The sequence below is a fragment of the Trachinotus anak genome, unplaced genomic scaffold (assembly GCF_046630095.1).
Source record: "Trachinotus anak isolate AG129_WGS33_773 ecotype Australia unplaced genomic scaffold, CSIRO_AGI_Tana_v1 ptg000015l, whole genome shotgun sequence".
NCBI lineage: Eukaryota > Metazoa > Chordata > Actinopteri > Carangiformes > Carangidae > Trachinotus > Trachinotus anak.
This window is the reverse complement of record NW_027273866.1, coordinates 2,890,294-2,901,254: the sequence shown is the minus strand read 5'-3', so window position 1 is coordinate 2,901,254 and position 10,961 is coordinate 2,890,294. Positions and strand designations below refer to the sequence as shown.

Genomic DNA, 10,961 nt, shown 5'->3' with positions numbered 1-10,961 from the left:
CCACAATTGTCCCGTCACTGGGTGGATGCTGCGCAAAACTTGGTCAGGTGTACACATAAATGTTGCCCGTTAGTGCGCATGCGCCTTGCTTTGTTGCTACTCAGTTGTTGTAGTTACCAGGAAGATTAACCGCGATGATCAACTGGCCCTGGTGATATCAGGTGGCTAACGGTTAGCCGGCTCCATAGAAATAAAAGGCAAGTCTATGTGGAAGTGGTGGTGGTGTAGTATGAATGTAGTATGTGTGTTTACATGCTATTATAAAAGCGTCTACTTAATCGGTCTTAAACTAGGCAGACTTTACCTTGTTAGCTTCCCATACCTAAAGTAGCATGCCAGACACCTAAGTCTTATTTAGCTAACGCTTGTTGGGGTTTCAGCCTGGGTTTAGTCTCAACGTCTTACCTGCATGTTATTGTAACGTTAACAGAGATAATTTTACCGCCACCCGAGGAAGAGCCAGAAAACAGCCGATCTCAGTGTAACTGTGTGCTAATTGTGAACCACTGTTTTCGGACTGAACCAGTGCAACAGTCTTTATACACAAGCCGTAGCTATCATAATATTTTTCATGAAAGGATTGGTGTTTGTATGAACTGAGCTGTTCGCTGACTGATGTTTTTTTGCAGTTGGAGGTCTTTAGATGCCATGGTAAAACCTAGACACTTGAACCCGCGAAGATTTCACCGGGCAGCTTGTCCCCTTTTACTGTGAAGATGCCAGCTGTGATCCGGGATAAGGAGGACTCTGAATCCTCCGCAGAAGACGAGCAAGAGTAAGTACAAGTTTGCAGTTGTTCAGATTATTGTGTCTACTGTAGAATCACATGACAGTGACTGTGATCTACTGGGGTCAGCTCCAGCTCAGTGGTGTAAAAACGCCACAACATCCTCTACTCACTCTCATTTGTCTCAAACCTCGAAGTTAAATGAGAAAAGGCCCAACTCAGAGGTAGTTTTAGTTCTCAATTAGCATGTTTCTAGAGCCTCTGTGCTCATTGTCTACACAACGGTCGCTTCAGTGTAGAATTGCCATTTCTCATTTGTTACTACATTATCATGTATTTGTATAATTTATGAATTGACTTCATTACAATTGCTTAAAAATATGGAGATGTGGTGAGTGATTCAGAGGTCTGGAACCAGACTACACTCATAATAATACAAATATTTCTTGGGTTGCTAATTTATAGCAGATCTTAAAAAACAATTGATGAATATTGCGTTATTTGTTGTTATAGGCATCTTTGTTTGAGTATTTTTACTTTCAAAACAAACTCCTTACTTAATATACCATGCACTGTCCTCATAACTGTGATATAGGCAGTTAATAACCATGGTGATGAGAGTAGGGTATTGCCCCTGCAGCTTGAGGACTTGTCGCTCTGAATTAAGCAGGTCTCTTAGTGTCAGTTAGATTCTTAGCCTACTGATCCTCCTGGTGTGCCTCACCTGGTGTAGAGATTTATCTCTAAATACAGTATTAATGTGGCAACATGCTGGACCAAAAGCATTTGTCTCTTTTTTTTCTGTACTATGGTCATCATCTTAGCAATTTGCTATAGTTTATTGAATGTTTAATGTAATCTATGCAGGATTACAGAAGCTGTCCTGAGCCTTGTTTAATAATTTATGCCAAGATACATTTAGACAAAATTAAGACTTGAGGTAGTTTTCACACTGCATGACTGATTAACTTTAAACTGAATGAGAGAGAAGAGCATCTTGCTTTAGATCATAGATGTCAGCAGTTGTTATCTGTTATCTTGCTAGTGCCAGCTAATTCCCTCTTAAGCTATACTTAGTCATACCTTACTAAGAGCCACTGTGCCAGCTTTTAGGCTAATTTCCATCCCCTAAATTAGTTTGGATTGCTTAGTATTAGGGTTTAACCTCTGCACCAGTGCTGCTTTACTGATAGGGCTTTAATTATTATTAACACGTGATGATCACACATAAAAATCCTCCTAAACACATGTCTTGCATTACAATAGTTACACTGATTGTTCTCATGGGATGCAGTTTCACTGGGACTGTGCAACCTTTCCTAATTGAACACACTTGATTTCAGCCAGTTTGAGCTGTTCTGCTCAACTACTTTATTTATCCAGTCGGTAATATTTTGCATTAATGTGATGTAAAAGTGCTAGAATTGGCCAACTAACTTCTACTATGACAACAGACAACACTAAATAATGCAAAGGACAACAAAGTATAATATTACAGGCAAATACAAGAGGCACATAGCAGACATCAAGACAAGCCCATGAGAGTGCACGAACAGTAGGAAACTTACATGGCACAAGACTTGAACTCAGCTTTGCATTGTATTCATTGAAAACAAAAATAGAATGAATCTCATAATAACATATAACATACAGATTCCATATAGGCTTAACAAACATTGACTGATAGGGTTAAGAGTATTGTTGAATGTGATATTGGCACCGTTGTTTGTCTTGTACACATTTCATTTTTAATTTCCTCATAAATTCAGTCTCTATTAGAGGAGCGGGAAGTGAAGATATTTTAAAAGTATCAATTCATCTGCATTTTTCACCAAATGTTTGCAACTGAAAAGATCATACTGCAATATCACAGAGATTGTAACAATTTGAGCTTCTGTCCAAGATCTTCACATCTTGTGTTTATAGTATCTCAGTAGTCTTGATGCTGGTATGTTTTCAAAATAAACAACCTTCTTAAATAGGATTAAAATACCTTGTTTAATGGCATGCAATCTAGCTACCACAGTGGAAAAGATATGCGCTGTATTGTCTGACATACCTGGATACTTAAGCGAGGGGCAGCAATTGTTTACGTGCCTCCCCCCTTATCAAGACTGGCCCTGCGTGATTGAGGTCTGCTCCATCATTGTGCTACCTTATCTTATTTGTAGCTCTAAGCAGGCTGTGTCTGGTACTATCAGATAGTCTGCAGGTTTACAAGGGTGTTTGTTAGTATAGTACATGGGTTTGTTATTGCCCAGCACCTCCTGAAACTGTGTGTGGCTCTGTCTTTATCTGCCTGACTGAAATAAACACCGTGTCAGGATACATTCCCTCAGCATTAGGTAAGCTACCCGTATAGGCAACTTCACATCATCAGGGAATGAACAGTGAAGATAATGGGCAGTGAAATGAACCCTGGAGTGCATCTCCATGACAGTTTTACTCAGAATGTGTGTGTGCTGTGTATTGCTACAGATAATTTGAAATCTGAGTGGGTTGGTTTGATTTGAAAACATTTCAAACATCTGCCTCTTGCTAAGTTATGATTCTTTGTCTCATCTAACTGTTTGTCCACTAGCGACCATCCGTGCATCGCGTGGAGCGGCCTTAGCAAGACGATCCCAGTTCTCTTGTTTGTCCCTGAAGCTGCGGTTTCAAAAGATGGGAATATCTGCTCTGTTGGAGGTACACTACAATTTGTTGAAACTACAAAATATAATAATAATAATAATAATAATACAGAAAAATTTTGAAGCTTTAATTATTTTGGACACTAAGAATATTTTATTGTTTCATTTGCCTAGAGCGATACAGTATGGCCTTCAAGATTGTGCGCACAGAGAGCCGTCTGGTACGAGGAATACTCACCAATCATGGATTCCATGAGGTAATGCTCTTCACTAAATCATGCAAATTTAAAAGATTAGCCTAAATCTTGCAAAAATTGATTGTTTTTTTTAGAAGCACGTGTTATTTATGCACATGCTCTGCTGTGTAGGATAAGGGATAGTAGGCCTGTTTTTCCTCCTTTGACTGATAATGCCGATGTCAAAGCCTGGGAATGCACTCATGGAAAAAACACAAAATGACCTCAAGAGCATTAATCCTGTTTCACGAGGGCACACAATCCCCATTATTGCTCTTTCCGAGCAGTTACAATTAATTCCCTTTTTATTTCATTTCAATGCTTCTTGACTCCCGCTAACCCGTCATCAAAGGCAGACGAGTGTCTACCACAGCCTCCACAGAGCCAAACTTTAATAAGCCTTTATTGCAAACATCTGCCTCTCCCCTAGACGCTGAATGAACGGTCATGTGAATTCTGCCTCCTAACGAATTGTTGGAATAAAACAAAACAAAACAGATAACATAATATGATGGTGATGAAAATCTCTGAGTTGGCCTTCCTTTTGAGAAACCGTCTAAAAAGCAGGCTTGTCTGTCTCTAGGTTCGTGGTAGTGTGTGATCTGCTTCTTAGATTTAATCTAACCGAGCTGTCATATGCGATGGACATCAGAATATAATACTGCTGTTGGTGACTGGAAACTGAACAAAGCTCAATTAGTATAGAACAGCAATTGCTAAACTTGGTTTTGCACTTACGTAATATCATTTTGTTAAATGATCCCTCGACAAAGGATGTTTGTTCTGTATGCACTGACTTGAAGTTCTTTATCCCAGAGCCTGTCAGTTGAAGTTAATCAATGTCTCTGTTTCAGGTTCACCCAAACAGTAATGACTTTAACCTCATGTGGACTGGATCTCACCTCAAGCCTTACATACTACGAAGCCTTCAAGACTTCCAGAAGGTCAACCACTTTCCCAGGTATAATAGAGTGCTCAAATGTATGAGTGTGTTGCCTCTGTTTTCTGTGTTATAAATATTACCACTGAGCCATTCTAAGCCCTTCAGTTCAGGCAATGTGTTTGTTGGCTTCCACTGCAAAGTGCATTTAGCTTGGACCGGTGCCTCTCTTAAACATGAAATGAATCACACTGTCAGGCAGAGGGCGTCCTGTAACTGTTATGCATTCATGTATTTTTGTACTGTCAGTGTCAAAGCTGGCGGCTGTAGTGCTGGGGCGTTTGAAACTGGAAGCTCTGCTTATTTCCAGGTCCTATGAACTGACGAGAAAAGACCGTCTCTATAAAAACATCCAACGAATGCAGCAAACTCATGGCTTCAAAAACTTCCATATTGTCCCTCAGACCTTTGTGCTTCCCTCTGAGTACCAGGAATTCTGCAGTAAGATAACCACTCCATCTCCATCTCACTCTGTTGGTCAAAGCAGAGCTATAGCTATGATATAATATCATGTAAACTATAAAGTGTTTCAAATCTCAACCTTTCTTTTTCTTCCTTTTTCTGCTTCCATGTCAGATTGTTTTGCCAAGGACAAAGGCCCATGGATTATTAAACCAGTAGCATCTTCAAGAGGACGAGGCATCTACTTGGTCAGCAATGTGAGTGATTTTGCCAATTGGAGTTATTACTCTCTAATACAATGTTTCCCAACTTTTGGGGTCTTTGGGGTCCCAACTCCTTAAAATTAAGCAAGCAGTGAAGGATTCTAGGGACCTGAAAAGATGAAAGTGAGGCTGCAACCAAAGCCCAAGACATTTTTTTTAGACAGCTTATTTTCTGAAACCCAAATTCTGATTATATAACAGTGAAAAACAGCATATTTGAGATCACGATTTAAAGGATCAATGTAGAGAACGTTTGCCATTTTTTGCTTGAAAATTGTATGAAATTATTGATTATGAATAATAAATTAATAATATTGACATCTTCTGGAGTTTGTAGCCATATCTTATGCCTTTTATCAAAGATGTGGCTGAAAGCTGTGCAAAAACCAATGTAGTAAGTTGACCTTGTGATAAGAATTATTTTGTTGATTTTATTGGCGAGTTCTCTGAAATTTTTGGTTTTTTTTGGTGAAATTTTTACAAAAATTGGATCGACATGTGTTTGTATGGATTGCAAATGGACTAATTTAAAAACTGATTTTTGTGTGTGTTTTTTTTATTTTATTTTGGTCACTGTGTGTACAGTGGGTAAAACAGTATTGAGTCAGAGGGACTGAAACAAACATTCTCTTCCTTTGTTCAATGTCACATGCACATGGGAAAAACTTATGATGTGTATGACGATGATGATAAATTAGTGAAAGTTTAAACCAAGTGTTTTTGCTGTTCTGCATGTAGAAGCTGTATGAGTAAAGCTGTGTGTTAAAGGTATAGTTCCACATTTTGGGAAATAAGCTTATTTGTGTTTTTGCTGAGAGTGACGAGGGAGGGCTGATACCGCTCACGTGTCAGCAGGATAACTATGAAGCTACAGCCAGCTGACGTTTAGCTTAGGTTAGCACAGACTGGAAACACAGGAAGCAGCTAAACTAACCAAATATTACTACAGCTCCTGTGTTTGTGTGTGAAGTTCTTTTCTAACTTCCCTCTAATTCACATGTAAGCACAGCTTCACATTAATGGCAAGCCTAGTGGGAGTCAACTGTAAGTATACTGACTTAAAAAATACTGTGTGAACTGAAACAGCCAGCTGGCTGGATGCAGCTGTCTTTGAAAAAAAAGTATCAACCGGTTTTTCAGGCATTAATAAACTTTGTGGAGTAAATCACACTCTTCCAAGGCTTTTGGAGGAGCTCAACAAGGTTCTCACTCTTGGAAAACATGTGCACGATTCTTCTTCTTCTCAGGCATTTTTATGAAACAGTGGAAAGAATGTCAGAGTGATATTTGGGGAGAAAAAAGAAATACGTTCATTTTTTTGGTTTGGGTTTTCTCTGAACTGTAGCCAGCACTGAGGTTACACCCCCCCACCCCCCTTCAATCTTTTCTCAACTTCGCCACCTGCAACACATTTCAACCTCATAAATGACCCCTCTCCCACCACCAGATTGTGTTTTTATAGGCTGTTATTGAAGGTTGACCTTCAATGGCCAGTGTCATTGCAGTCTCCAACAACTTTTCTTCATCATATTATTCTTTGATGTTCATGGTTAACAGCAGTTTTACATCACTTATTTGGACTTCAGAACATTAACACTGTTCTGTATTTATTAAATTGTAGCATTGTAGCTTCAAACCTGTTAAAATCACTATGATGAAATGCTTGCATCTTCTTCTTTGTGAGCTCATTATATTTCTTTTATGTGCTCTGTTTGTCATCTACAGCCAAATCAGATTTCAATGGATGAAAACATCTTGGTGTCTCGCTACATTAATAACCCACTACTGATAGATGGTGAGCTGCTACAGACACAGTTTCCTTAATTCTTAAGGGACATTTTGGGCAGGTTTGAACTGAAAAATCTGGTTATGTTTTGTTTCCAGAGTTCAAGTTTGACGTGCGGTTGTACGTGTTGGTAACATCATACGATCCACTCATCGTCTATGTGTATGAGGAGGGCCTAGCAAGGTGAGTGTAGAGTATATGTGTTTTTGGATTGTTTGTGTAATTATTGGTATGAGTATTAGCTGAAAATCAGTAATCATTGACCTTCTACAATTCATTTGATATTTTACAACAAATACACATAGAGGGCACTCAGTAGAGTACTCTCTACTCTCTAAACTCAATGTTTAAACTCTTCTATCAGCATTTGATCAGATCAACCCCAAAATCTAATCAAGACACCTGTCCTGTTTACGTAATTTCATCTAAATTCATCCTGAACCTCTTCAGATATCTTACTTACAAATAAATTGCAGGCAAACTAGTGAAAATGTAGAACTCTGTACAGCTCTGTTGATCAAGGGGTCTAAGCAGTGGTTAATATTTGACATGGGGAAAAACTAGATTTAAGTGAAGACTTCAAGTTAGACATGGATATCAAATCCTTTTTAAAAACTCTTCTCATACTCAGTACAGTAGCAGTGTTTGTGGAGTAAGCGGTGCATCCTGACGCAGAATGCATTCCATGACTTTGGAGTTCTTATCTCACTCAAACTCCAACTACCAAACCCTAACCACCAGTTATGTACTTGCAGCCCATTTCATTCATTTACCTGCTCTTGTCCATTGTTATAGTTCTTAAGGGATGAGTCACACAGTCTTTCCCGGCTGAACTGAAGCAGACTACATAAGGTGTGGTGTAGATGAGAGGATGAGATAATGTCTTCAAATTCAGAGGGCAGGCTAGCATTGCTGTTCACAGTATAGTGATCAGTAGACATTCTGCATGTATAGTGTACTGTGTATGGACGTTTTCCCAATGGGAAGCCAATGGTCTATGCAGCAAATGGCAAAAATAAAGCATACTGCAGAATTTCAAATTTATTCCAGTAACACAAATTGTAGAGCATCCCAAACATGAAGAAGACAACCTGTGCTTGCTTTGCAATATAATGGGATGTTAGATGTGTAGAAAATCAAAGATTCTTCAAAGACTTGAAGCATCTGTTTTTTTTTTGGTGTTATGAGTGATAAAATTTTCCTGCAACGAATGACATTTTGCATTTGTCATAGGAGTAACAAGTTTGATGTCTTTTGTTATTTTAAATTTTTATTTGGGAGGTGAGAGCTTGGGTCAAGCTGCAGAGTTTTATTAAAGTAAACTAAGTACTAAGAAAAACAGCTACCAAATTGACTCCATATGTATTTTATGTTCAATTTGAATAGTTAAGAGGGTCTGCTGCTTGTGTTTATGTAGGCCTAGTTTTTCATGCAGCACATTCACTGGTGCTCTTTCAGTGCCCAGAAGAGGGCAGCCTCAACTTTCCAGACCAACTGCTGTGTAGAATTTATGGTGGTGGTGACTTTCAAACAAAGCGCTCTATTGTTCCGGCTTTAGGATGATGTGCTCATTAAATGTTGCTGATAGTGTTATTGTTCAAAGACCATATCCTATGATAACTTTGTGTAAATACTCAAAGCAAGAAGAATTTATTCATGCAAGAAGAGGCTGTCATCAGACACAGGTAGGTCAGGAGAGGGGATTTTATTTATAGAACAACTGGCTTCACTTTGCTCTGATAAAGGTATGTGTTGGAACCAGGGTGTCACCACCCTGGGCTGAATATCAACTGGCAACAATAAATCATGGCCAAATCCTGAATATTACTTTTATCTCCTGACATTCCTTCAGGGTTGTGTTGGTATTCAGGTACACAGTGTGTGCCAAGGAGTTCTCATTATTGCACATGTGGCATCCACTCCTCTCAAACACTGCCAGAAAATAATCCCTGCCCAAAGTGCCCCTATTATTCAGTTAAGTGGCAGCTTCATGAATGTGGTCATTAAGGCAGATAGATATGTAGTAGTGAAACTGTTATTCTCTCATGTACAAATAAACCATGTCTTTACACAGATTTGCCACAGTAAAGTATGACCGGACTTCCAAGAACATTAAGAACACATTCATGCATCTCACCAACTACAGTGTGAACAAAAAGAGCAGTGATTATGTCAGGTAAGCCTCATCAGTGATCAACATGCACTGAATGCGGAGCTGTTTTTATGGGTAGCCTGAGTGACTCATCTATTCATTATAACTTGAGCATTTGAAGTGCATTTCTTCCTTTCAGCTGCGATGACCCTGAAGTTGAGGATTATGGGAACAAGTGGAGTATGAGTGCAGTGTTGAGGTATTTGAAGCAGGAGGGGAAGGACACCACATGTGAGTCAAACCTTCACCTTTTCCCTGTGCTTTTAGTATCCATGCAAAGATGGTGGAAATAAAATTTACTTAGTTCACTCAGTAGTTCACTTCTCAACCTCTGCTTGATTTTATCCATAAAAGTTTGTCTATCAACTTATCAAAAGAAAAGACTTATCGCAGTGTTATAAAGAAATATGTACTTTAAGCTCCTTATTGTGTGTTTCAGTGCTGATGAGACAGGTGGAGGACCTCATTATCAAAGCTGTTCTGAGTGCTGAGCTACAGATAGCCACTGCCTGCAAGATGTTTGTTCCCCACAAGACAAACTGCTTTGGTAATCATTTCGTATTCTTCTTTAAATGTTTTTGACAATAAGAAAACCAGTCTAGTCCAACAAAAATGAATGAGCCCGTTTTGGTTATGGAAAACAAGCTGCTCAGGACAACAGAGTGAAACTCTTGACATCTGAAGCCTCACAAGAATTTCCTATGAATGGAAATCTAAACTCTGGACAAATTCCCTTTTTTGCTCACAGCGCAGATACACTCACACATATTTAGTCATACACACGACCACACCCCTCACATTTCCTTTCAGTTTCAGATTCATTGTCCAGCAGTTCCTCTGTACTATTTCTCCATTGAGCCGTGCTGAGGCTGTAGACAGTTATTCCTCGGTGTGGAGTCTTCCTGTATGTTGCTGCCCTCTGACTGGCTGCCGGGTCGTGGAGGGCCTGTTGCCTGAAGCAGGAATTTGCTTCCTCTTCTCTGTTGCCATTCAGGTCTGCCTGATTTAGGCTGACTGTTTTCTTGGCTGCTTCTGCATAGCAGCGGGCTCGTGTGAACTCCATTTTGGAGCCATTACCCATGTTAGTGTTGGCACTAATTGTCTGCGCTCTTTCTCTGTGTCTGGCAGTCTCTCTGTGATTTGGGGTTTGAAAGCGAGTACGTTGGCCGAGCCTCCCTCAGCACCGCTGTCTCTTTTTCACTCTCTTTTTCCTCTTCGCTGGCTGTTTCTGTTTGTTTATAATTCTCCCTCCCCTGCTCACACTCTTTTTCACCTCTCAGATGTTAGGAAAATAAAGGCCTTTGCAGTTGTGACAGGCTTCCGTAGACATAATACACCCCACCCCCCGTATGGCCTGTACTGGGCACGTAGCAGCATCTCACACCATCAGACAGTCGCCCGCAAAAAGATGCTATCTGCATACGAGCATCACTCCTACGTTGAAAAACCACATTAACCCAGGGTATGAATGTTGACCATGCAGGTATTTACAGGGAAATGTGGTTCACCAAGTCTCAACCTGGCTCTCATAACACCTGAGGGATGTGAAGAAACAACCAGCTGACACATATCTTTGGTTTAGGAGTGAAAAACAGGAATGGAAAAACAAGTTTGCTCCTATTCTCAATCATTCTTTCACGCCTGTATTTGGTTCATTTGTTCCTACACATCCCCACATCCCGATCACGAAATCATTTGCATGCTTTAGCATATGTAACCAGGACTCAGCTTCTGCATAAACAAACTCACCTGATAGAGTAGATAGATGGTATAAGCACCAAAATGTAGAAGGAAAGTGACAAAACATGGAATGTCAATCAAA

The 10,961-nt window shown here is 39.7% G+C and overlaps 1 protein-coding gene across 4 annotated transcripts in view; it reads left to right on the top strand.

Moving 5' to 3' along the window:
• Positions 1 to 63: 63 nt before the first annotated feature.
• ttll5 (tubulin tyrosine ligase-like family, member 5) overlaps positions 64 to 10,961 on the top strand; it is a 49,618-nt gene continuing 38,720 nt past the window's right edge. For all 4 annotated transcript variants that reach the window (XM_071498228.1, XM_071498231.1, XM_071498227.1 and 1 more), the window contains exons 1-12: positions 64 to 197; positions 630 to 775; positions 3,309 to 3,415; positions 3,535 to 3,617; positions 4,451 to 4,557; positions 4,847 to 4,977; positions 5,113 to 5,195; positions 6,927 to 6,996; positions 7,086 to 7,170; positions 9,062 to 9,163; positions 9,279 to 9,370; positions 9,579 to 9,686. In XM_071498228.1, the coding sequence (XP_071354329.1) occupies positions 717 to 775; positions 3,309 to 3,415; positions 3,535 to 3,617; positions 4,451 to 4,557; positions 4,847 to 4,977; positions 5,113 to 5,195; positions 6,927 to 6,996; positions 7,086 to 7,170; positions 9,062 to 9,163; positions 9,279 to 9,370; positions 9,579 to 9,686 (1,027 nt within the window). In that variant the 5' untranslated portion in view covers positions 64 to 197; positions 630 to 716. The remainder of the gene's footprint in view (positions 198 to 629; positions 776 to 3,308; positions 3,416 to 3,534; positions 3,618 to 4,450; positions 4,558 to 4,846; positions 4,978 to 5,112; positions 5,196 to 6,926; positions 6,997 to 7,085; positions 7,171 to 9,061; positions 9,164 to 9,278; positions 9,371 to 9,578; positions 9,687 to 10,961) is intronic.